At 47.9% G+C, this 27,231-nt stretch overlaps 3 protein-coding genes across 3 annotated transcripts in view; all 3 read right to left on the minus strand.

Moving 5' to 3' along the window:
- The window catches only part of TPCN1 (two pore segment channel 1), a gene marked incomplete at both ends in the record, with an annotated part of 45,565 nt that extends 40,817 nt beyond the window's left edge, over positions 1 to 4,748 (minus strand). The window contains one exon of the mRNA XM_079543711.1: positions 4,637 to 4,748. Coding sequence (XP_079399837.1) covers positions 4,637 to 4,748 — 112 coding nt within the window. The remainder of the gene's footprint in view (positions 1 to 4,636) is intronic.
- A 3,082-nt stretch (positions 4,749 to 7,830) lies between these two features.
- On the minus strand, positions 7,831 to 8,527 carry RITA1 (RBPJ interacting and tubulin associated 1; the record flags this gene model as incomplete). Its single annotated transcript, XM_079543712.1, has 2 exons — positions 7,831 to 8,353; positions 8,442 to 8,527. 2 exons carry the CDS (start codon positions 8,525 to 8,527, stop codon positions 7,831 to 7,833), a joined length of 609 nt encoding a protein of 202 aa, XP_079399838.1.
- Positions 8,528 to 18,104: 9,577 nt separating this feature from the next.
- On the minus strand, positions 18,105 to 19,046 carry OR6F1 (olfactory receptor family 6 subfamily F member 1; the record flags this gene model as incomplete). The annotated part of the gene is made up of 1 exon (XM_079543713.1): positions 18,105 to 19,046. One exon carries the CDS (start codon positions 19,044 to 19,046, stop codon positions 18,105 to 18,107), a length of 942 nt encoding a protein of 313 aa, XP_079399839.1.
- Between the last annotated feature and the right edge of the window lie 8,185 nt (positions 19,047 to 27,231).

Raw genomic sequence — 27,231 nt, forward strand, 5'->3', positions numbered from 1 at the left:
ACTGGAATTCAAAGATCAAAAGGCAGATGATCAAAGATATCTTAAGTCCGCTAGACAGCTAACATTTAAAGCACCTATTTTTCTTCAAAATGCTTTCAACGCTTTCACAACACCTACAGTGGTTCCTCACAAAGTGCTGTGATCACACAAACCTGTAGTAGCATTTTCCCAATAAACAGGTACTTATCCAATTTCCAGCGGCTATCCATTCCTGCAGACCAGGAAAAAAACAAACAAAAAACCCACCCATTTGCAATGTCCCTCCTCCACTCTCTGCACTAAAGGAAGCAAGGGGAGGAGGAAGGCAACAGGGCCCTGCTGGCCAGATAAGTTGCAGACTTTAAGGACAGGCTTGTTTTCCTTCTACTGCTGATAGAATCATATTCTAGAAACAGATCCTGCAGAGAAGTCCATCACTGCAGGTTGTACTGATCACCGACAACACGGAAATCCAGGCTGCACAAGTGTCTCAAAAGAACATTAGCAGTCCATTAGCTGTCCAGGATGCTGTGCCACTCCCGGAGGCATGCATTTACCTGGTTTGTAAAATGGTTTATTCAAAAGACGAGCTTGTTGTATACAATTCCAAATTCACACTGTAATTCGTGTTCAAAAACATCACAAGAGTTTCCATCAGTCAATCAGAACAGCTTTGCCACGTGCCCCTCAGCACATTCCATCAAGGACTGGCAGAAGCAAGCCCAGAATACAGACCCTCCTTCGGCAGCCCAGGGAGCCAGCAGACCCTGCACTCTGATGCTCTGCTCCACAAGAGGCAAGCAGCAGTCACAGAGGTGACTCACCTCGTCCAAACCCAGCCCCTCCATCCCCACCTGAATGACGTGTGCTGTCTTTATGCACTTTGGGCTGCCTTCTGCTCCTCAGCAGTGCACAGACGGGAGGCACATTTACCAACAGCCCCATCATTTCTACACAAATGGTCAGGCTGAATCCATTCTTCCTGAAAATTTACTCTTCGGGCAGCAGGAACAAATGGCTCACCTCACCATTCAAAGTTATAAAAGCCTTTTTTCCAGCAATGCTTGTAGAAAACATCACACTTTGCTGCTGTGTGCTCCCCCCATTTCCTCACTCACACACAGCAATTCCTTTTTACCTCAATAGCAGATGCAGTTGCTTTCACATAAGAATCCAGAATTTAAAGACGACGACATCTATTGCCATAATCCATTGTGTGGGAGAAACAGACAGAAAATATCATTGTTCCCTGCACAACACTACGAGCTGTACTTGCTGCACTGAACACACTGAGCTCCACTTGAGGCAACAGCAATTTCCATGCAGGAGGCAAAGGAGAATTTTATATCTGATCTAATACAGGATAAATCAATGAGCACTCATTTATTTCTTACACTTCCCATCAGCTCAAGGAGAGACACTGTCCTAGAGTTTCAAGGCTATCCGCGCTGCCTTTGTGTAGGAAAAACATACCTCACACTTTGAGAACTGTTTGAACACTTCCTTGGAGTTCTGGGAAGGACCGGAAATCACCTGGCCCAGGCTGCTGCTCAGCAGTTACAGTGCAAGACTTTGGGCAAGGTCATACAACAGCATCTCTGTTTCTGCTTTCTGTAAAATCCATTCATGACAAACAAGCGTTGGAAAGCTTAATTACATGCACAGAGCATTCAGATTCTCAGATAATTTGTACTAAGGAAAGGCAGATTTGTATTAATTAGTGTATGCTACGGATTCAAGGGATGAAAGCTCTTCTCTCTGTCTCTTCCAGCTGCTGGAGCTTGTAAGAAAAATTACCCAGCCTCACAGTCCTCCACACTGCATTCAGAGAACCTTCTGCAACACAGTAACCACACTTCTCTGGCTGCAGCCTGAATTCCAGTTGGCTCTGCAGGACTCTGACCTTCTAGGGCAGCAGAAAGCAGGAGCTCCCCTGCAGATATGTATTTCAGCACAATTCGAGGAAGGCAGAGTTTTAATATTCCTCCCCACGCAAGTATTTTCTTCCATTATGAACTAAAAGCTGCGTGATTAGGGAGATTAATTTTTGCAGCTGGACATTTTCTTTAAGAATGCCATTTTCCACATAGTTTTCTCATTTAGCTCCTTTATTCCAATCCCAAAGCAATCACTTACCCAGTATATAGACCTCTCCTGCAAGATTCTGAAAGAAACATACACTTGCTCTTCAGTCTTTTCTTTTTTACATCAGCAACAAGTTTGTTTTCAAAGAACTCTATTGCTACTAATTTCAACCTTGTAATTTGTCTGCATTTCCAGACAACCAAATCTGAGTCTAGAATAGAGATTCATTTGCCAAAGGATTTGGTGGCAAAAGCTGTGTCGTGGATCAACTTAAGAATGGCACAAGAAGTTCCTTCAAAAAACAAACAAATGAAAAACAGTAGTGAGATCTGAACACACATCTTAGTGAGAGAGGGCTGAGACAGCCCTGGTTAAAGTTTGGAGTGGTGAACGACACAGCAACACAGAACAGGCGCGCAACTTTCAGTTACACTGAAACACATCGCACTTTGCCTTTCTCTCAGTCACCTGTGAAGTGAGGTGGGTGACTTGCTGTGAATAGCTGTTACCTGGGGATAAACCTGAACAAATGCATTACATTTAACTCACCCAGCCCCCCTCAGCCCACAGCCAGGCATAGTAACAGCTGAGCTGTTGCTCCAAGCTCTGGTTCAATGATTTCTAATCAGAGTTTGGGCAAAAGAAAAATAAAACAGGAAATAGCTCCTGTCCTCTGATTTTCCATATCCTCATCCCTCTGGCAAGCTTTACCTCTCATGAAAACAGGACTTCTCACACACTTTATCCCTCCAGAGAACAAGCCTCTGATAAGAACAAAGAAGTGCATGCTTTTGTTTGTCCCCAGCAGAGCAGGGACACATTGGAATTCCTCACAGCCTCCACGAGGCACAACTTCTCTGTGTTGCACAGAACATTTTCTTCATAAGCAAGGAGGAAAGCTGGACCCCATGCCCCGTTTTTAATGAGCCTATTTTGCAAGTGATGGCACTGGTCCACTCATTAGCTTAAGCCTCCCAGTTCACAGAGATAAAGATGCCCCTCAAGGTGTTGATGCCAGCCTTCCTGTGTCAATCTGTCATTCCATGCCTGCAGCACCACTGTGTTCAGAGGGCTCCAGAGGGTAATCCGGGATCACTTCCATAGAACAGGCTTAATATTTTTTCAGCAAGCTCAACTTTAACAGTGATTAAAAACATATAGTGAAGTAATAGTTCTTCAATATCAAGAGACACCCAGGTTAAGGAATTCCAGGAAATGAATTCTCAAAAACCACGGGGCTATCTTCTAAGAAGCAGAAAATTAGTTCCTCAGCAATTTCACTGTATTTCAAAGGGAGCAAATTGTGGACTATTTTTACTTATTAATATGCTCATTCCCACACTTGTGCTTCAACACAACCCTGTTGGCTTTAATCAAACCCATATAAAAACCCATAAAGCCCGCGTAATTTCTTTAAAGGGTGGAAGAAAAAGGGACAAAAAAGTTAATACTGTTATTCAGTAGAAAGCCTATAAATACATGACAAAACAGGGATGCAGTCTCTGCTTAAATTAAAACAAGAAGATATGATGGAGCAGCAGTGAAGGACGGAGTGGTGATTTAGCCACAGACATATGCTGTAGGGTTGGGACAGAAGAGGAAAAACTGTGACTGTCAGAAACCAGGAACTAGCTCAGGAAGTCAGAGGAGGAGATAACTAAGGGAACTCATATGACTGCAAGAGGAAATCAAACCACAGAAATCACAGAGGAGATGGGGAAAAGGGACAAAGCACAGTGAAGAGCTACAGGCCAGGAAACAATGCATCTGATAGAAATGCTGTGCTTGCAGGATCACAAGAGCCTGCATACCTGCAACATCAGCTGGGAGTTGAGAGATGCATCCAACAAAGCTGCTGCTAAACCACATTCATAAGGTGTCACATCAAACAGGAGTCCACAAGCACGCTTCAGTACACCTGATGTCTGCCTCTCACCTGCTGAGGGTAACGGCTCTAGCAAATGCTCACTGAGGTGAAAGCAGAGCTGCTGAGTGATGGGAGCTTTTGTGTTCCCTCTCCCCAAGACTGGCTACTGAACAGCTGGGTTAACAGGGCTGCGTATAAATTGTCTCCAAACGCTCCTGATTCTTCGATAACAACACAATAAGGATTTTAAGGGCTATCAGCACACATCCGTGTCCTTATTGCAGAAGTCAAAACCTAAACTAGAAATAGGCAAAACAACGGCTGCAAAAGCCAGCTCCTGATGGAAAACAGCAAATTACATCAGCGCAGCTGCTGCACCTGACATCGCGATGGCACAGCAGCACGGCCGCTGCGAGGAGCAGCTCTGTACCAAACGGGAGAGCTGAGTGTGACGGTAGGGAGTCACAGCACGGTATGCAAAGGACAGGTAGAACGTGCTGGAAAAGGACGGCTGGTCCGCCCCGTCCTCTGCTGTGCCTGCCGCAGCACGGCTCTGCCCGCACCGAACTGCACTGCAGCCCGTGCCGAGCTGAGGCCCAAGGCAGGACGGCACTGCCGACACGGACATGGAGCCGGGCAAAGGTGAGATAAGGCAGCACGCCTTACTTTAACCGGGCAGAAATAAAATAAGGCAGCACGCCTTACTTTGGCCAGGCAGCTCCTCCTGATCCGCGCTGTCCCTCGGGGCCGAGGCGCCGCTGCCGCCGTCATCCAGGGTGAGGATGAGCGGGACGTCGTCATCCATGCTGACGGCCATCCCCGTCTTCTCGAAGCTCGTTTCCCGAGCGGTTCGAACGAGGCCTTTTCCAGCTCCGCGCACGGCTGGGTTCCGTCAGATCTCTTTCCCGTTACGGCTCCCATCAGGGCTCTCCCGCAGCCGCCGGAACGCGGAGCCGCACTCCCTCATCCCCGCCCTTCCGAGGCTCCGGACGCTGCAGCGCGGTTCCCACGCCCGGCCGCTCACGGGACGGCGCGGTGCCACGAGGACGGGACGGCCGGGCGTGGAGCCGGACGCGAGGCGCTAAGCATGGCAGGCCGGGCCGGGCGGCACGGCGTCGCGAAGTCCTTTCCGAGAGGAGCAAAGCGCGGTAAGGACGGGCCCCGACAGCGCCGCGTCCCCGCGAGGTCACGGCCGGCCCGCACCTCCCGCAGCCGCAGCCGCCGGGCTCGAGCCCCTCCGCCGCCCCGCGAGCAGCACTCGAAACCGGGCTGCTGCGTCCCGGCCTCTGCCGCCGGTACCGGTACCGGTACCCGTACCCCTACGGGCCCTGCCGCCGCGCCGCGCCGCGACTCCGTCCCGTCCCGCCCCGCCGCCCCTCATTGGCCGCCCAGCGGTGCACCTCCTTCCAGCTCGCCAATCGGCGCTCGGAGCTCCTTACGCCCCGCCCACCTCCGACTTGCCGGTCCCCCAGCGAGAGGAGCCGGATTGTTTCCACCTCCTTCTAGCGTTTCCTCCCGTCATTGGGCAGCGGGGGTGTTTATCTGGAGAAGAGAGGATGCCGATTGGCTTGAAGTGACGCGTGCGGCATCACGGGGCGGGCCTACGCTTACGGACGGGAACGAAAAGGGCGGGTTCTCGGGAGAGCGACGTGGGCTGCTATTGGCTGCGCGGTGTGAGGATGCCCCGCCTCTTCCGGTCAGGGACGGATGTGAGCGCGGCGGTCACCCGGCGGCGGTGGTGGGGTGGAACTGTCGGTATGGTGTGCGGCTAACATTCGAGCAGTGGAGCGCTGAGAGTCGGGGCTGGCTGCCGGAAAGGCTCTGCAGGAGGACGCGAGGCCCGCTGCGGTGCTGCCATGTTGGCTGCCGCCCGCGCGCTCACTGCGCGGCTCCGGTTACCGCAGGCGGTACGCGGGTGGCGCTCCGCCGTAGCGCGTCGCAGCAAATCGATTGCGAGCACCGAGCCGCTGCCTCGGCTCTGCCGCCTCCCACTGCGATCGCCAGGCAGCGTCGCCAGCGGCTCGACGCATCTGAGGCCGAGCTGACCGCACGTACGGCCGTGTGAGGGACGGATGCCGGCTGCGCTGGAAGCTGGGCAGTGCCCTAAACGGGAAACGGGTGTGCTCCTGGGAGACATGGTGAGAGTCGGAGTTGGGTCAAAGGTAGGGAGAGTGCTGCCTGTGAGGGCAGGGCGTGGTGTCTGAGCACAGCAGCTGGTGCTGAGCCGGCCGCAGCTGGTCACACAGCAGAGCCGAGCCGCCATCAACCTGTTTCCTTAGATAAAATCTCATCATTTTAGAGGCTCCGTCCTTCAGTTTCTCCAGCACTTCGGCACTGCATTTTGCATCCTGCTCTCGGGTTCAGCAGTTCTCCCAGGCGGTTTCAGGACATTTACTTCAGTTTGTTGATTTGCTTCCCAGCATCCACCTGCTGCTAGAGAACGGGGCTCTCATGCGTCAATTCTTAATCCTGCTGTCTCCATCTAGTGTCCAAATTGCACCTCTGCTCCTCTCAGCCCCTTGGAAAAACTGCAGACGTAACAGCCTGTATCACTGCCCCAGTATCCAATGAAGCTTATCGGGCTCAAATTTGAGTCAGTATCCACGGTGCCCCCAAACGATAAGGGACTGCAGGAATTTAAAGAAGCATAAAGGTATTTGGACAAGCACCTCTTGAAATATCGAATTGAGGCTTGTTTCCTGGCTTTGATTGCTCTGGAAAGGCTTGATTCTGCAGCCACATGCAGTTCAACCATGGTCTGTGATAGCTGGCAGGTGTGCAGGGCACTTGCTGGAGGCTCCCCACTTTGCAGCTGCTGCCTTAGCAGGCTGAGTGTTGAACACTCTCTGCACCAAGGCCCATCTGGCTTTGAAGGAGAATCATACTGTGCTTGTCCTAGAATGGTTTGTCCTCAACTGGATGTGAGAGAGCATTTCTCTGGTATGGGAGGGGAACCACCAGACTCTCCCTCGCTACTTGCATTTCTTGATGCTTTTTTAGAAGCACTCCCTTAAGTGCCTCAGAAAACCAAGTTACTCTTTACCACCTGTGGGGCAGAAAGCGGGTAGGGATGGTTTTGCTGAAACATTTGGAGCTGTGAGTTGTGCCCAGGCCTGGACTTGTCAGGGCCAGAACACCCAGCAGCACCCTGCATACAAAACACAGGCCCCAGCAAGTTTCCTTTTGATCATTTATTTGGTTACAATACTGCACTGCTGCAGCAGTACTCATAACCTTCAATATAAATCATGTTATAAATCCAAGTCAGCACTCCCCAATCACCAGAAGCTGTAGAAATCAGCGGTTGCCAAGGATCACAGAATATCCTGAGTTGGAATGACAAGGATTATCAGGTCCAACTCCTGACTCCACCTGACAACCCAAAAGAAACCTCAGATGCCCCTCATGCTTCCTGCCCTCTCGCCTCTTCACCCAGTGTCTCCAGGATCCTTGCTAGCACCAGCTGCTCCTGGAGCTCCACCTGGGATCTGCACCCCAGTCTGAGCCATGATTGACTGGCAGCCATGCCTTCTCCTGCAGCTGGACATCTGCTGGAGGAGGTCCTGTCCCCTGTGGCTCTGCCTTCCTGGCCAGACACCACAGCAAAAGGAATCTGACTGGTTACCTCGTCTTTGCTGAAGATTGCTGGTAGGCGAAAATTGCTGTTGCCACCACAGCCGGACATCACATCACCACAGCCAGCCATCCTGCCCTGCCGCCACAGGGCTGCCTCCTGCCCAGCTTGCTGTCCTTCCAGCGCTGTGATCGCTTCCTTCATCCTCCCCACGGCCCCACTCGTGGCCTCTATCAGCCCCAGGTCCCAGCAGACGTCTTCGCCAGGCGGTCGGTGCCCGGCTCACGTAGATGAGGGCTGCACACATGCGGAGCGAACTTTCATTTTACCGCCACGGAGGCTTGGCCTTGCAGCCCCGCCCCGCCGTGCAGCTCCCGGCAGAATGCCCGCACGCGCTTTTCGGCCGAGCCCGGGGCGGAGGGGTGGCGGCTGCAGCAGGAGAGCCCCGCAGTTCACGCCTTTCTGCCTCGGCACGGCCCAAAGCGAGGCGAGGCCGATCCGAGGAGGCGTTCGGGCGCCCGAGGGACCGCAAGCATCCTCCGGGAGAAGCGGCTCGGCCGCCGGCATCCGCGCAGCCCTCGAGATGCTCGCAGACGCCGGGCCGGCCCCGCCGAGCCGTCCCGGAGCCCGCGACGGGCCGCTCGGCGAGGTCTGGCGGTCGGGCGGCCGGCAGGGGGCCGCTCGCGGGGCCGCAGGGGAGGCCGGGCTGGCGGCGAGGGGCCGGCGGCGGGCTCCAGAACAGGGAGTGCAGCTTGGCCACGTCCGCTCTCCCCATCCGCAGCACCCGCGCCGGCTGCCGGCTGCCGAACAGAGACTCGTCGCAGTAGGACGGAGCGCGGCTCCGCGACCTGCACGGGGAGACAGAGGGGACGGACGCTGGGTGCGGGGCCGGCCGGGATCCGATGGCGGCGGCGCCGGCTGCCCGGCCCCGCTCACCTCCACCGGCTGCCCGCCCTGGGAACGCTGCTGCGGCCGGCCGGGCTTCCGGCCGGGCTTCCGGCGGGCCCCGAAACCGCCGCCATAGGGCGGCAGCTCCGCCCCTTCCGCGCCGCTGTGCGGGGCCGCTGCACGCTTCCGCCGCCAGCAGCGCGACACGAACGGGTGGGGTGGTGATGGGAGGGGGGTTGTGGTAGGGGAGGGAGAGGCCTGATAGGGGTGGGTCGGGATGGCAGGGGCAGGTCGTGATGGTCGGGACGGGTCGTTAAGGGGGAGGTCATGATGTCCGGGGCAGGTTGCGGGCCGTGGCTGCGTCCCGTGAGCCCGCAGCTTGGATCCTCTCGGTCTCCTCGTGGCCCCAGCCACAGAAGTGGCGTTTCCAGTCCCTGTGACCACCGGTGCTGATGTCCATAATCCCTGCTTCCAACAATAATATTTCGACTTACCTGTGCGTGTGCGTGCTGGTGAAGACACCTAATGGTTGTTATTAAGCAGAAGTAAATTTTCTCATTTGATTGTTAAAGTTATGTGTGACTTTGTAAAATAATGAATTGGCAGGACTGTTGCAGAGGAAATGTCCAAAATACTTGCATGGTGCTGACAACCTGTAATTTTCAACATCTTAAAGAACAAAAAGCAAAAAGTAATTTGTTGTTAATTAGTTATGCTGTGTGTATTCAATCAGTGCTCTGCTATTCCAACCACATGGGGTTGCAATGATCCCCAGCAGGGAAGCAATGATCACTGAAGGAACACGTGGCTCTTTGCTCAGCCAAGCTCGCTAAAGCTGGATTTACAAGGATGTCACATCAACGTGACAGGCCCTGTATGGCCCAGGGAGATGCTTTGCTTCGATGTGGAGCTGGGTGGGATCCCCTGGGATGTAGCTGGGCTCCTCCTGGGACTCGCAGAAGGAGAACTGTTTGCTCCAAGGAGATGGTTGATTTGATTGCCCTGGGGAAAAGCTCCAGGAATGTACTTGTGTGCCCTTGAGAGATGGTTGTGTGGTTAACAAATGTGCTTGGGTTCCACAAAGAGATGTGTGGATGTCAGGAACACGCTTGGTTACCTCAAAAATATCCTTGAGGAGATGCACTGTGTTTTCTTTGTACAAAGAAACCCATGTCTGTATGCAGCCAGTTCTGCAAGCAGAATTGGTGGGAACTGATGTGGAAACATTCAGCAATGGCTTTGTCGTGGGAAAAGCTGAGATTTTAACTTGGGTAGTGGAAGTCCCATGTGACTGATAAGAGAAATGGCAGGTTAGGAGGGCTGGGATGAAGGTTGCCCATACAGTATCTGACAAAAATCCTTTCCCACCTATTCAGACTTGAAATGCAACAGTCTGAATCCATATGAATGGGAGATTGTTGATACTGCTTATTCCTGAAGCAGAAAAACAAAGAATGCTGGAGAAAGAAGAAAATGTCTTGTAATTTCATGTTGAAATCATTCATTTACACCAAACTCCTGGAATCTCTCTAGTAGACCACACAGGGGGAGACCTCATTGCTGTCTATAACTACCTGAAGGGAGATTGTAGTGAGGTGGGGGTTGGCCTATTCTCTTGTGTGGACTAGAGGGAATGGCTTCAAGCTGCAGCAGGCTGGATTTAGGCTGGATGTTAGGAAATACTGCTTTTCTGAAAGAGTGGTCAGGCACTGGAATGGGCTGCACGGGGGGGTGGTGGAGTCACCGACACTGCAGCTGTTCAAGGAACGGTTGGATTTTGTGTTGAGGGATATGATTTAGTGAGAACTATTGGTGATGGGTGGATGGTTGGACTGTTTGATCTTATAGGTCTTCTGCAACCTTGGTGTTTCTGTCATTTCTGTGACAAGAACAGAAGAGTTAATAATGTAGAAGATGCAGAGGCTTGTAAAGGCGCAGTGCGTTTCCATGAGCCCTCTGGTGCCAAGTTTCCGAACTGCAGCTCCTCAAGACCTGAACGGAACAAGTCTCCAAGTATTAAAGTCAGTCACAAGCCTCCAGGTTCTGGGGGTCTTAGTGTTTCCCTGGCGGCTGTCACTGATGATGAAGCCATGAAGGGAAGCGTTGGTCCAGGTATCTTTCCCTGGGGCTGAAAGAAAGTGGAAAGTGGTAAAGTAAACACTGCTTACAGGTAGCACAGGACGGTGCAGGTGACTGGTGATGCCACCTGAGCCCTTGACGTATTTCACTGAACAGGACAGCCAATTTCAGACTCCAAACCCAGATATCCTGGATCCATCCCTGATTCTTTTTTAACTCTATCCCAGAACTGAATTCCACATCCTCCTTCCTCTGCTTTCTCAAAGTGCTCAAGTGCAACAAGACTCCCCCATGCTTTTTCACACTGCCTTTAGCACACTCCCTGCTTTGCATGCATGTTGCTTAATCTGGAAGGTCAGCACCACATAGCCATTCACTCCCCTCTCCTAGTGAGAAAGGGGAGAGAACTGGGGAAAAAAAAGTAGGACTTCTTGTAGGTTGAGATAAAATTATTTACTAAGAAAGAAGGGAGAAATAATAGCAGTGATGATGTTGTGCATGTATGCAATATCTACAAAACAAGTGGTGCGCAATGCGATTGCTCACCATCCACCCTTTTCCTGAGCAGTGGCTGCCCCCCAGCCGACTCTCCATTTTAAAGCTTTCTCAGGTGACATCATATGGTAAGGAATATCCCTAGGTCAGCTGTCCTAGCACAGTCCACTGTCAGATCCTTACTGGCAGGACAGTATGAGAAGCTGAAATGTCCCTGGTTCGCCTCCAGTGCTGCATCCAGGTGTGCAGTGCTCAATGCAGGAGAGACATGGAGCTGTTGGAGCGTCCACAGGGGGAGCACAAAAATGCTGCATGGGGTGGAACAGCTTCCTGCAAGCACAGGCTGAGAGCTGAGGCTGTTTGGCATGGAGAAGGCAGGCTCTGAGGTGACAAGAGAGTGGCCTTCAGTATCGAAAGGAGCTGTAAAAAAGAAGGGAACAAACTCCTTTGCAGTGTCTGTTGTGGTTGGACGAGGAGAAGAGGTTTCAGACTAAAAGAGGGGAGATTTAGATGTCAGATAAGGAAAAAGTTTATTACAATAAGGGTAGTGAAGCACTGGCACTGGCTGCCAAGAGAGGTGGTGGTTGCCCTGTTCTGGTAACATTGGAAGTCAGGCTGGACGGGGTTCTGCACACCTGATTGAGCTATAGGCATTCCTGTTCACTTCAGGGAAATTGGATTACATGACCCTAAAATGTCCCCTTCAACTCTAGGGATTCTATGATTGTCTGTTCAGCACTGCTCAGCAGCAAAGAAAACATGGGTGTGTTGTCAACATTGTTTTTCTACCAAAGCCAGACACTATGAAGAAACTCTCCCATCTGAAAACAGTGCAATATCTGCTCCTTATTCCATATCATTTACAGCAAGTCCCACACTTACATCCTGATTGGTTACCATCACCTTTTCTGCCTTTTGATATATATACACACATATCACTCCTGCAAGTGTGTGGGCTATCCCTCTAAATCACAAGTGCCAAACCTTTTGTGCCTGGCCACACTGAGTGAAAAGGAATTGTCTTGAGCTGCATGTAAAATGTATAATGGAGTTTATGCATATATTCACGATATATATAATATGACATAATTACTGTATATTTCTTCTGCAGTGAATATGCTAACTTATCAAATTATTTTATGAAATAGCACAAGCCCAAAATTAATAATTAAATAAGAAAACTTACATATCTGCTTAACAAAAAATGTCTTTACAGGCAGACACGTGTGTAGGTAAATTGAAATATTATCATTGTCAATCACCAGGTTCTACTCACAAATGGCAAACACGTGTGTCAGTGTAACATATGCAGGTTAAGATCCGACTGAGTGAGTATGGTAGGCATGAGAGGCAGTCAGCCCTGCCCTGCTCCCTCCCCTCGACAGCATTCCGTAGTCTCCTGTGCAGGCAGTGCTTGAACTATGTGCAGTCAACTCATGAAAAATATTGCTAAAAGTCTCCTAGTAATGCTAAAAGTTTGCAATCTTGTGGGGATGTGTTACTGACTGCCCAGGGCTGAATGTGGCCCACAGGTTGGACACACCTGCTCTAAATTGTCCATAAAGTTCCTTTAGTCCATGACTTTGAGCTCCATCTGTCATAACAGACCCTCAGGGCTGGAGGAATGATGCATGCTGTTGGATTGCTGCATGCCATCCAGTGCCCAGGTAGCCAAGAGGGCCAACGGTATCCTGGCCTGCATTAGAAATTAGAAATAGCAGGAGCAGGGAGGCAATCATCCCCTCTACTCAGCTCTGGTGAGGCCGCATCTCGAGTGCTATGTTCAGTTTTGGGCCCCTCACTACAGGAAAGACATTGAGGCACTGGGACATGTCTAGAGAAGGGCAACAAAACTGGTGAGGGGTCTGGAGCACAAGTCTTATGAGGAGCGGCTGAGGGAGCTGGGATTGTCCAGTGTGGAGAAGAGGAGGCTCAGGGGAGACCTCCTTGCACTCTACAACTTCCTGAAGGGAGGCTGTGGTGAGGAGGGGTTTGGTCTCTTCTCCCAGGCAACAAACAGGACCAGGGAAATGACCACAAGTTGTAGCAGAGGAGATTTAGATTAGACATAAGGAAGACCTATTTCTCTCAGAGAGTGGTCAGGCACTGGAATGGCTGCCCAGGGAGGTGGTGGAGTCTCCGTCACTGGCAGTGTTCAAGAAGAGTCTGGATGAGGAGCTGCGAGATCTGGGTTAGTGCCTGTGGTCATGATGGTAATGGGAGGACAGTTGGACTGGATGATCTTGCAGGTTGTTTCCAACCTTGTGATTCTATGATTCTGTGATTGTATGATTCTATGATTCTATGATTCTATGCTGAAGCCCATTCTTGTTCCACCAGAATTCATTCTTCATTAATGTAGATGATTCTTGAAGCAATAGCATTGATAAGGCATATAGCAAACCTAGTAGTGATGACATGCAGTATTAGGTAGCAATTAACACAATACAACTGAAATCATTGGTTATGCTCATTCATCCTCAAATCGCCTTTGAAATGAGAGATACACAGCAGACTTCCATATCCTTCTACATGACCCATCAGGTGCGCTCAGGTCCTTGAGCAAAATCAATCCCATGGATAGGCCTTTGTCCATAGCCATTGTTCAAGGCAGGAAGAACCAGAACTATCTTGCCCAGCATGTTATTCACGTGCATTACAGGTACTTTATTTCCTTTTACAGGACAAAGGAGTTTTGATTCGGCAGGGCCAGCTTGACTGGCAGATTCCCCAGTGTTTTCTAACCAGGTGGCTTTTACTAAATGTGTGTCCGAGTGTTTAAATGTGCCAGCACCTGTTGCTCTCAGAATAGTCTTGAACAGTCCATTGTATTATATGATGTGGGATAGGCTGTGTGATATACCTGTGCATACTACTTGGCCCAGGTGTTTGTGGGGTTGTTTTGGAAAGTCCTGTTGTCTGACTCAATTATTTCTGGGTACCATGTTACCACAAGACTTGCTTTTCAAGGCCCAGGATATGTTTCTAGCCATCCAGTGGTTGCTTCCACCACTGCAAGCACAGAACACTTATGACACTTGCCATAGCAGGTCTGTGGGAGTCTGATATAACCCACCTGCCAGGCCTTCCCATATTGATATTTCAGCCACTGTCTGCCATGCCAAAGAGGCTTTATCTGTTTGGCTTGCTTGATTACAGTACATATTTCATGTTCGTGGATAACCTGTACAGTAAGGTTCTCCCCTCAGTTCCTAGCCCATCTAACTGTTGCATCTTTTCCTTGATGGCCTAGGGTGTCATAAGCTCAATGAGTTAAAAATAATTCACCCTTATGTTGCTAGTGCAGATCTACTTGAGTCATTTCAGTCCTACTGGCCTGATCCACCTGCTGCTTGTTTTGATTCTCTTCAGTTGCACGACTCTTAGGTATGTGAGCACCTACATGAGACCTTTACAACCAAGTTCTCCACTCAGACAACAGTACCTTTCCACAGTGCAGAGGCCAGATGGGTTTGCCACTGTGCTGCCAGTTGTTCTGCTTCCATTGCAGTAAACCACACCCATAGGAGATGGCCACTATCCAGGAGTCCGTGTAGAGGTAGAGCATGGCACATTCACCAGTATCTGAAGCCTGCTGGATGGCCTTCACTGCTGCAAACTGGCCCCACTCATCTTCTCCTTCTGCAGTTTCTGTGATTTGTCACGTTGACTCTCCATATAGCAGCCTTCCACCTCTGATGCTTTCCCACAATGTGACAGGTTGCATCAGTGAACAAGGTATGCTGCTTCTTACTCTCTGCTAGTATATTATACAGTGGAGCCTAAAAATTCCTAAAAACTGGATTTCCTGTGTAGGTCCCTTGACCGTTGTTTATGACAAAACCAGATCTCATTAGGATTTGGATTATTTTCTTCCCTTTCTCAAAAACTTCCTCTGCTGTGTTGCTCGACATGGTGATGCCACCAATGACTGTGGGTGTTCAGAAGCTTCTTCCTTTTTCAGAGCAGTCTGGATCAGCCCATGACAAATGGTAGGGCTGAGTTTCCACCTCTGGGGCTGTCAATTCCAGGTGTACTAGATGCCCCTCCAAATGGAAGCAAAATGTGGCCTCCACTCTGTTTCTCAATCTAGAGGGATTGAGAAAAAAGTATTGGTGATGTCAGTTGTGGCATACAACTCGGCTGCCTTTGACTCCAATTTGCATTGAAGTTCTAGCATGTCTGGCACAGCAGCCCTTAGCAGTAGTGTGACTTCATTCAGGCCATGATAGTCCGCTGTTAGCCTCCACTCTACACTGGACTTTTGTACTGGACATATGGGGCTGTTGGTGAGTGAAAGAGACTTTCACCTTGGTTCTTCAGTTGACAAATCAACTGATGAATGGGAATCAGAGAGTCCCAATGGGTGCAGTATTGTCACTAGTGCACTGTTACAGCAGTGATCTGCACCTACTGTTCTACTCTTAGCAACCCCACAACAGAAGAGTCCTCTGAGAGACCAGGTAGGGTAGACAACTGCTTAATTTCCTCCATCTCCAAGGCAGCTATACCAAAAGCCTACCGATACTCTTTTGGGTCCTTGAAGTACCCTCTCCTGAGATGCATGGAGACTATGAGCCAGTCACTCATAATGGAGTCCTTTTGCCATTCATTCATAAACCAGTGTTACACAGTACATAAAATTATTATCAATCCAGTCCCCAGAGGTGATAAGCAGCAGCACAATTAAATATATATAGAGTAAGTCAGGTGCTACATAGCACACCTCTGAAAACAGGCACATCAACTCTGAGAGCAGAAAAATCAAGACCATGACAAGCAATTATGAAACTTAACTTAATGCTTATAATAATTTTGCTTTGACACACTCTGGTCAGATCTCTGTTGTCTTAACCCTTCGGGCCCCACAGTGGGTGCCAAAAGGATGGTGTGGTTTGACAGGCTGGCAGCCTGCTCCTGTGCTTTGAAGACTTACTCCTTGAACAGTGACCAGCATTCTGGGCCCCTTTATCCTTCAGGACTGAATCCCAAGGAATTCACCTTACCATTTTCCTGGAGAGTTCAAAGTCTGCCCTCTGGAAGTCCAAGGCAGCAGCTTTGCTGCCTCTTCCGTGATTTCACCAACAACTCTACCATTTTGTGGTCACTCTGTCCAAGACAGATCCTGATCCCCACATCTTCCACCAGACCCTCTTTGTGAACAGGAGGTCTAGAGGGGCACCTCCCCTGGTATGTTCTCTTACCAGCTGCATCAGGAAGTTGCCTTCCGAACACTCTGGAGAGCTCCTAGATTTCTGCTTCTGTGCAGCATTGTATTTTTAGCACATATTAGGGAAGTTGAAGTTCCCTGTGAGAATATGGGCTGGTGATCACGAACTTCTGCCAGCTGCTTGTAGAACACCTCATCTTTCCCTCCACCCTGGTCAGGCTGTCTATTAGAGACGCCCACCAAGATGCCCGTCTTGCTGGCCCTCCCCCTGATCCCTACCCATGGAGATTCAGCCTTATCATTCCCAAGCTCAACAGCATTGAAATACTCTCCATATGCATATATATGCACGATATCCCCTTTTGCATCGGGTGCCTAAAGAATGCCTGCTTTCTAACTAAGTCTTAAGAGTTTCATGATGGATCAGTTTATAATAACATGCAGAGTAATGCAGTAGATTGCTGTGGTTTAACCCAGCAGTAGCTGAACACCATGCAGCCATTGATCCCCAACCTCCTCCCAGTCAGATGGGGAGAGAATTGAAAAAAAGAGTAGAACTTCTGGGTTGAGATAAAAGCTATTTAATAAGACAGGAAACAAAGAGAAAAATAACAATTATATAAATTTATAATTGTCATATCTGCATCCATACGTACACAAATTAAGTGATACACAACACAATTGCTCACCATGCACTGACAAATGCCTATCCTTTCATCAAGTAGTGGCTGCCCCTCGGCCAATTTCCCTCCATGTTATAGTTTTATCACATGATATAGGTTTCTCATATGGTACAGAATATCCCTTTGGGCAGTTTAAGTCAGCTATCCTGGTACTGTCCCCTCACAGCTCCTTGTGTGCCCTCTCAGCCCCCTCACTGGCAGGGCAGTACAAGAAAATGAAATGCACTGCTCTGCAATAGCTGCACAACAATGCTGTGTTATCAAAATTGTTTTTCTCCTAAAGCCAAACCATGGCATTATTCCAGACACTCTGAAGCAAATCAAATCAACTCCATCACATCTGAAACATGGCCAATAACCACACCTTATTCTGTACCATTTGAAGCATGCTCAGGTCCCACAGTTTCCCATACATCCCAATTACCATCACTCCTCTTTACAGCAGGTATCGTTCTGTAGTTTACAGGTTGTCCCTGCAAATGGATGTTATAGAGAGTGATGAAGTCTTCCCTTAGCCTCCTTTCCTCTAGATTGAAGTCACAGTTCCCTTGTATGTCTGTGCCTTATTTTCTAGTCCCTTCATCAGCCTTGTTGCTCTTCTCTGCACATGTTCAAGCAAGTCAGTAACCTTTTTGTAGCAAAGGGCCCCAAACTAAACAAGATATTCACTGCACAGCCTCACAAGGGCTACACTTGTGAGGGGACAATTGCTTCTCTGGAAATGCAAGCAGGAAGAAGAGGGAAATGGGGTTTCTGTAAAAATAAAATAATTGGTTTGTACACTTGAGAATGATCAAAAGGGGGAAATTTACAATTGCTGTGTTTTTTTTCCTTTTTTTTTTTTTTTCTTTTTTTTTTTTTCAGTGCCCTGTGTTCTCCAAGAGAAGGGCAGGCAAGACTAAGTTGCAGTTATGTAACCTAAAAAGACACTTGAATTTGCAAACCTGAGATTGAAGCAAAGGGAACAGAAGTGCTGACCCACTTGGAAAAGGAGAAACAGTCCTCTGTCACTATTTGTACCTCCGATGGTGGCCCATTTCCAGTCTGACAGCACGGTTACTGAAAAGACATCTTGATTTTCTTCCAAAGATATATTAAATCTATGTTGTTGGCAAACCTTTTTTCTGTTCTGAAAGTTTAAGAAGGTCATTTCATGAATACAGATGTATAACTTAGCTGAGGACTGAGAACGTTCTAGAAGAAATCTTTTCTTGAAACTTGAAATATCCCTGGAGCTGCTGCTCTTTTCTGCTATGCTTCAAAAAACGGTCCAGGACAAAATCTTTAAGCATGGCTTTCTGTTTTCCAACTGAAAGTCTTTTTCAAAATTTCTTTCACATCCTTGTTTCTGAACGTGTAGATGAAGGGATTTAGCAGAGGAGTTATAACAGTGTTTAAAATGGTGATTATTTTGGTCAGTTCCAAGGAAGCTTTGATGGAAGGCTTGACGTGGAGAAAGATAGTGGATCCATACCAAACAGTTATTACCATGAGGTGGGAAGAACAAGTGGAGAACGCTCTTCTGCGGCCTTGTGCAGATGGGATCTTCAGTACAGTACATATGACATAAGTATATGAGACCAAGGTAATGACACAGGAGCCAAGGATGACAACGGCAAACATGATGAAGCACACCATCTCCACAAGGGAGGTATCTGTACAGGAAAGGATAATCCAGGGAGAGATGTCACAGAAAAAGTGGTTGATGACATTAGAGCCACAGAAAGACAACCTGGAAATCAAAAATGTGGGCACTGAAATGGTCAGGAAACCACCTATCCAAGAAACCGCTGCCAGCCATGTGGACAGAGTGCTGTTCATGATGGTGGTGTAGCTTAGGGGGTAGCATATGGCCAAGTAGCGGTCGTATGCCATGACAGTGAGGAGGAAATATTCTGTGCAACCGAAAGAAAAGACGAAGTACATCTGAAGGAGGCAACCTGTGAAGGAAATGGATTGACTCTGTGACCCCAAATTAACCAGTGTCTTTGGGACACAGGCGGTGGTGAAGCAGATCTCCAGGAAGGCAAAATTACAAAGAAAATAATACATAGGGCTGTGGAGATGACGGTGCGTCGTCACCAGAATGATAATGGAGATATTGCTCATTACTGTCAGGACATATGCAAAGAGGAGGAAGAGAAACATCGTTAGCTGCAAATATGGAGAGCCAGGAAATCCAACCAGGATGAACTCCTTCACATGGGTGCAACTTCTGTTCCACATCCAGTCCTAACAAGCAAATAACGGACTCACTGAAGATGGATGCACCAGTGCACCCCTTCCAAACCGCCAGAGAAATGTTATACCCAACTTCATCATGGATTTGAGTGCAGTGAGAAATCAGTCACTTGGATCTGGATTCATTCTACTAAACCCTAGCCATGTTGCTAAAGAGACAGACCTAGGAACAGGGACAATTCTGTGCACTTGCCAGGCAGTTAGCATCTCTGAAGTGTAATTCAACTTACCTCTTCTCAGTAGGGTAATCGGGATGGGATGAAGAGCCTTGTGGAGAAGACAGTATTTCTCTTCTTTGGCCATAAGGGGGAACTGAGAGAATTAGCTTACACCTGGACCACAAAGGTTGCAGTGTATCCTATCTTCTTCTCAGCATTTTGGTATGATTTGAGAGAATGGAGTCGTCTTCATCTGAACTAGTTATAGCCAAAGGAGACAGACGGGCACTTAGAGGTGCAGTTTATATCAAAGCAAAATGGTTTTATGCTATTTTAATAAATCACATCCTAGTCTGTATATCTTCCCACTGACAATGAGGAAACACTAGCAGCTGTTTCCAAAGGAGGTAGTTGAAATGTAGATTAGGTCAGCTCCTGATGCCTGCAACAGCCAGACAGAATCTGAGCAAATTCAAGATCTGCTCTCTAACAGAACAGCAGAACAGGGTGCAGAAATGAACAGATGAACAAATGTGTATTTTTAAACAATTATTGTGCATAAAGCTTTCACTTTCAAAATTAATTTCATTTAAGATCATGAAGATAAACTCCAAGAAGACAACAAGAAAAACAATAAGAAACATTAGTAAACATTAGTACACTTTTTTTTTTTTTTTTTTTTTTTTTTTTTGTGAAAAATCGAAGTCTCTTTCCGTCTGAGAAGAAAATGAATCCATCTAATCCTTCCTGACCTCTGAGGGGAATCTCATCATAGTGATGCACTTTTCAATGCAAGTTGTTAAAGCTTTGCCAAAGAAACATGGTGATTTCCATGACTGCTAAATTTCCCACAGAATCAATCCATTTCTACACCAGTTCTCTATCTCAGTACACACTACTTCTTTCATTCCTCTGCCTGGCTTTCTGACTGTAATTTTTGATGTATTTTTAATTAATTGACTATACTGGACTACACTGTCTTAGCAAAAACTGAAATTGTATTACGCCCTTCATTAAAGCTTCATCTAGGCAAAGTGCTGAGCAGACAAGGCACTGTTATTTCACTCTTTCCTCAAAACCCTTGGGCCCCTCTGTCTGCTGAGAGTTATATTCCAATTATGCTTTCCTAAAATCGGAGTGGAAGAGTATGTTCTGCTCTTGAGGATATAGGAAAATTTTCACCTACTCCCCTGGCAGCGGAAAAATTTTCTGAAAAGCATCTGTGTTTTTCCAGAGTCTTTAGGAACACTGATTGATCCATAAGTCTTAGAAAAAAGAAAGCAAGAGAATTAAATTGGTTGCATTCACTTTACAGAAGCTCACATTTATACTGGGATTTTTAGAGGGGAAGTCTTCACACACCTCCTAAAGTTGACAAGGTTGCCAATCATTGCTTGTAAGAAATAATGTTGCAAAATAGAAATGAGAAGATTGCAAATATTAATGTAGGGCTTTTTAGGAAGATGGGATAATTTTGCTGGTCAGCGTAGGAGAGACATGGAACTGTTGGAGCATGGCCAGAGGGGCCACTAAAATGCTCCAAAGGATGGAACACCTCTCTGCAAGGACAGGCTGAGAGAGCTGGGGTGTGCAGCCTGGACAAGACAAGGCTCTGAGGAGACCTCAGAGCGGCCTTCAGTATCTAACAGGGCTGTAAGAAAGAAGACAGCTTTCACCAAACCCATGGCCAACTTCCTCTGGGATATCAGGTCCATTTCCTATGCAAGTTATGCTGCCCGGATCTTTCTCATCACCACTGGAGCTTAATTTTCTTATCTCACTGTCATAGCCTATGACTGCTATGTTGCTATCTGCAAACCCTGCTCTATGGTACTCCTCTGGGCAGCAGTGCTTGTGCCAACACAGCAGCAGCTGCCTGGGGCAGTGGGGTTATCTGTGCTGTGCTGCACACTGCCAGTACATTTTCAGTACCTCACTGCCAAAGTAAGTCTGTGGAGCAGTTCTTCTGCGAAGTTACTGGCCACAATAAGGTGGCCATTATCCTTATATGATAACCAATGTACCTCACATTAGCAAAGCCCATCTTTTCTTCATAGTTTTTGTAGTTTTATTGTTGTAATTGTGATAATACATGTGCAAAATACATGCTGTAATATCTTTCACTTCCTCTTTAACGTCTACCTTTATTTTTCTCACCCTAAGTCCTTGTGCACTGATGGAGTCAGATTCCCTAAACACATAAATCAAGTAAGGATAATATTATTTTCCTTTGTTCCAACCTCTTCCTTTCTCCTCTGCAGGCAGGAGCAGGCGATGAGGCCTTCTGGGACACAAGGGAACACTGCTGTTTCATAGTCAGCTCGCCGCCCGCCAGGACGCCTCCGTCATTCCCTGCAAAGCTCCCCTCCAGCAGGTCAGCCCCTAACCTGTACTAATGCATGCAGTTATTCCTCTCCACATACAGGACCTTGTGTTTCCCCTTGTTGAACTTCATGATGCTCTTTTCTGCTCATCCATCCAGCCTGTTGAGGTCTCTCTGAATGGCACACAGTCCTGTGGTATATCTTCCACTCCACCCACTCTGGTATCATCAGCAAACTTGCTGAGGGTACACTCTGTTCCTTCATCCAGGTCACTGAGGATTAAGTTGAACAAGATCAGACTCAGTACAGACCTGTGGAGGATGCCACAAGCCACAGGCCTCCAGCCAGACTCTGCAGCTGCTTACAGCTGTGAGCCCCGTCATTCAGCCAACTCTCAATCGACCTCACTGTCTACTCATCTAATCCACATCTTCCAAGATTGTCTACATAGATGTTATGGGGAAGAGTGCCAAAAACCTGGTCAAAGTCCAGGTAGACAACATCCATCCCATCTACCCAGCTAGTCATCCTGTCAAAGAAAGCTATCGGATTGGTTAAGCATGATTTCCCCTTGTTGAAAGTGTTGACTGTTCCTGATCACTTTTTTTGCCCTCCACTTGCTTTCTTCTTCCTCCTGATATATCAATTTTTTTGTCCATTACACCCCTTGACAGATTAAATACCAAACAGGCCTTAGCTTTTCTGCATATTCTGAGAACGCTCCTGTATTCTTTCCAAGTGGCCTGTCCCTTTTTCCCCATTCTGTACACTTCTTTCTTTTGTTTGAGTTTTCTCATCATCTCCTTGCTCATCCAAGCAGTTCTCCTGCCTCCTTTTGCTAGAATTCTTACTAGTGTGAATGCACTGACTCTGAGCCTGAAAGATGAGATGCTTGAATACTGACCTCCTCTCTTTAACTCCTCTTCCTTCTAGTGCCCCATCCCATGAGATTCCTCCAAGCAGGATCCTGAAGAAGCCAAAGCTGCAATTCTGTTTGTTGCTTCGCATCCTCCCTGAAAGAACCTGAACTCTACCATCTCATAGTTGCTGCTGCCAAGGCTACCCACAAATTTTACATTTCCAACCAGTCCTTCATATTTGTTAGTGCAAGGCCCAGATACACGTCTCCTTCTTGGCTTTTCCATCACCTGTGTCAAAAGTTACCATCGGTTCTCTGCACAGACCCACAAACCTCTTGGACTGTTTCTGCCTGGCTATGAAATCTCTCTATCAGATATCAGGTTAGCTGAAGTCCCCATGCATGAAGTTCTGCAGGGGTTGTGATTGTGAGGATGCTTCCAGCTGACTGCAGAATGCCTCATCAACTTCTCATCTCAGCCAGGTGGCCTGTAGTAAAAACTCACAACGTATCACCTGTTAGTCTGCCCATTAATTCTTACCCATCACCACTTCTGTTGCCTTTCCTGCCTCTCCCTGTCCACTTCCTTGGCTCCATGTTTCTGTTGGACCACAACATCTACGGTCAAATGTATTTCTTTGCTATCATCTCCCCTCCACTTGCCCTGTGTGATGACACAGTCGGGGGGAACATGTTACATTTAGGCCTGGCAGCGCTCATGCTTAATGACTGTGACAAAGTGGCTGCTGAGATTGGATTCTACGGTACAGAGGAGACCTTATGGAGAAAAGTTGATGTTAAACAACAGTTTAAAAGCAGTGGTCTCCATATTGGTGCCCATGAAGAGGGTCTATTCCCCTGTTACAAAAAAGACCCACTGATATTAAGATGCACTTATTTTTTTCAAGCTGTTGCTGACAGAGGTCAAGTCAGTCTGCACTCACTCCCATGGGCTCTTCTGTACACTGATGCTGGCTTGGTGCTCTTCCTTGCTCTTTCTCTAGCATAACTGGCATTGGTTGTGGCACAAGATCACACTGGAGATCTGCCTTCTTCGTCACATTAGGCTCTAAGACAGTGCCCTTCACTTTGCTTCAGTTGTTTGCTTCAAGATAAAATGGATTAGTTCTCTTTCACTAATATGAGGCACAATCCAATGCTTGTTGCCTTCTGTCTCTACGGCACAATAAATTTTTATAGTTTTCCTTACTCTGAAGATAGACCTGAATGGTTTTTTCACATGGCTTCCTTTAATTTTCCCAGCTAGAAGGGAACATGTTCCACACTGGGAGCATGGGAGGAAGCTGAAAGGTTCTGCCTCAGCCACTTAAGTGACCTGCTCTGAATCTTTCAGCCTGTGTTTGCCACAGATGACCTAAGATGGTTCAGAGACATTTTGGTGTCATTTGGTAAGAATAAAGCCAAGTTTCTGAGGTTCCCACTGGCCATTTCAACTGTGGGTCAATCCTAAGAGCCCACCAACTTGTCTCTGGGAAGGTTTTGTGTGCTGGGTTGGGCAGTTTGTAATAATTAATAATAAATAATAAATAATAATAATAATAATAAATAATAATAAATAATGCCATCCTCTCAATATAATGTAACACTGCTTGACTTCTGTCTTGAAGAAATATGAATTTTCAGAGTGCGTAATCACTGTAGAAGAATTATTGATCCTTCCCTTTACTTGCATTGCCACTGCTCAGTCATGGTGTGCATTTAGTCTTCTTAATCTTCCAGGTGCTTTTGTCTACCCTGATTATGCTGGAAAGCCACATTTCCAGAATCCTGCCTGGATATATGCACTTCCCATTGTTCTCCAGATATTTTATTATCTTACTCTTTGATCACTCAGATCCTTCTCACCTGCCCAGTTGCTGCTTTGAGTTTCAAAGCATTCAAGTTTGCTAGTCTTTCAGTAGTCTGTCTGTGTCCTTAGCCAGCTTCACAACGTGTTTATTTTTATTATTTCCCATCTCTCTGTACAAAACACTTCTTGTAGAGCTATCTGTAGGGGAAGATGAACCTCTCTGGAGATATACAGCTGAGGAGTGGACTGCTTTTCCTGCCTATCTAGTTCTTCACAGAATGCTACTTGGGTCAATATCAAGTGGAGGATGGTGCTTGAAAAGTACAAAATACTGACAAAGTTTCCAGTCTTCTATCAAGTTATGGAAGAGATGTGACTCATTATTGCTTCTGCACTGCAATGAGCCCCATGTTGTGCTTGGTACTAAGTCTACTAAGTTGAGGTATTGAGATAAGAATGATGTAACTCGTTGAGAAGGTAAACTCAGAAGGAAAAGTTGAAGAGACTTGCAGTGTTAATGGGCCCCATTGAGGGCCATTACTTACAAAACTCCCCATGGACTTTATAGAGCGGATAATTGAAGACAGGCAAAGAACTGTGCTGAGAAAACTGTCAGAAGGGCCAAGGTCTGATCTCAGACACTGGGAGAAGAGATCTGCCATTCATGCATTACTGAGGGCCCTTCCAGGGCAGCATGTGGGATGTATGGAGTATTTCCAAGTGAAGGACGATGGTATGACACCTCTCAGCCTATGCAAGGAAGCAACAGGTCCTCCGTGCCAGGAGTATAATGCGTCTCCTCATTAGCCATGGCTAAGGGATCAAAGATTTCAGTGCAGTTGAGGCCTTCCATCCTTGCCAGCGCCTTCTACCTGCTCTGCTGCAGGTTTTCCTGTGCTTCTTGACACCTACCTGAAGGCCCTAGACACCCAACTCCATTGCCCATCTTGCTCTCTGTCTCGCTCCAATTTATAGGAGGGAGAGGAGGTTCTTTTATTATCTATATACCCGGCGTGAGATTAAGAAGCAACGGTTCAAATGTTGGTCCAACCAGTTTATTACAAATCTTAATTAGGGAAATGGGGAAGGGGAGGACGAACACTATTATGAATTAGGGTAATGGGGGAAGGGAAGGAGGGTGATAGAAAAGATAGAAAAGGAGAGGCAAGGAGTCTTTATAGGCAGCAAGAGGGACATAGTCACCACCATGGATCCAGCGAGGTTCGTAGTTCAGTCTTTGATCTTCAGTAGCGGTGGGTCGTAGGGCATAGTTGTCCTGTTGCCAACGACGACGACGACCATGGTGATGATGGCCCTTTTTCAATGCTTCAAAGTGGTTGAGTCAGCTGTTTTTGGAGTGACAGCTCAAATCCAAAGTGGTCGAATCAGCTCTCCTTTGAGTGACAGCTCAAACCCAAGGTGGTTGAGTCAGTTCTCCTTGCGGTGGCAGCTTCTGGCTCTGGGATCTCAGCAGGAACCTTCTTTGTTCTTATCTTTCTGGCCTTGCCAGCAGATAAGAGGAAGCAGGGAGACACCAACTTGCATCTTGCCTTCGCAAGATAAAATGGTATCATCCCCAGCCTTCCATACTTAGCTGGAGCGGTTTGGCCACAGGCCGGATCAGATGAGGGCATTGAGTGCACCCTCAGTAAATTTGCAGATGACACCAAGCTGGGTGGTGGTGTGGATCTGCCTGAGGGTAGGGAGGCCCTTCAGAGGGATTTAGACAGGCTGGACTGCTGGGCTGAGGTGAATGGGATGAGGTTCAACAAGGCCAAGTGTCAGGTCCTGCATTTTGGCCACAACAACCCCATGCAGCGTTATAGGCTTGGGGACGAGTGGCTGGATGAGAGTGAAGACGAAAGGGACCTGGGGGTGTTGGTTGATGCTCAGCCGAACATGAGCTGGCACTGTGCCCAGGTGGCCAAGAGGGCCAACGGCATCCTGGCCTGCATTAGAAATAGTGTGGCCAGCAGGAGCAGGGAGGCGATCATCCCCTCTACTCAGCACTGGTGAGGCCGCACCTTGAATGCTGTGTTCAGTTTTGGGCCCCTCACTACAGGAAAGACATTGAGGCACTGGAATGTGTCCAGAGAAGGGCAATGAAACTGGTGAGGGGTCTGGAGCACAAGTCTTATGAGGAGCGGCTGAGGGAGCTGGGATTGTTCAATCTGGAGAAGAGGAGGCTCAGGGGAGACCTCCTTGCACTCTACAACTTCCTGAAGGGAGGCTGTGGTGATGAGGGGTTTGGCCTCTTCTCCCAGGCAATGAGCAGGACCTGAGGAAATGTCTGCAAGTTGTAGCAGAGGAGGTTTAGATTAGACATAAGGAAGAAGTTTTTCTCTCAGAGAGTGTCAACGGTTTACAGCTGGTTCAGCCCAGTTCTGTGAGCAGTGGGGTGGAGGGATCCGCGGATCCTTGCCTCCGGAAAAGGGAAAAAGGGGACCTCAAAATAATTGAAAACAGCAGCAACAATCTGAGCTGGAACAAACTAATTCACTAAATATAGTATCAGCGAAATATAATGAGAGAGAGAATGTCTGAAAGGTGGAATGACCCCACCGCAATGCTGAGGTGAGAAGTGCAGTCCACTTGAGCTGTGAAGAAAAGCAGATGGAGAAAAGCAGGCAAAGAAGGTGACCTTGCTAGGAGTTGTATCGCCTCGCTGACTGCAAAGCCCCCTGGGGAATGTAGTTCTTCCCCTCTGGACAGGCACCCGGAACTTGAGCATCAGCAGTCAAACCCCGAGTGCATTACCTGATGTTATGGTGTGGAATAGTTACAATCAAAAATCATAAAACCATGACATTCCACCCCTTATTCTACATCACTACATCATGCTTAATACATACAAACAAAATATAAACACAGGCACATACAAACCTATGTATAAACACATGGAATTACTGACTGCACTCCCCCAACATCAAATTCCCTTGTGGTACACACTGAACATCCCCGTTTATCTGCATCACCCACCAAGTGGACCCAGGTCCCTAGGCAAAAACAGTCCCGTGAA

This window comes from Tetrao urogallus, assembly GCF_951394365.1.
Source record: "Tetrao urogallus genome assembly, chromosome: 17".
Lineage (NCBI taxonomy): Eukaryota > Metazoa > Chordata > Aves > Galliformes > Phasianidae > Tetrao > Tetrao urogallus.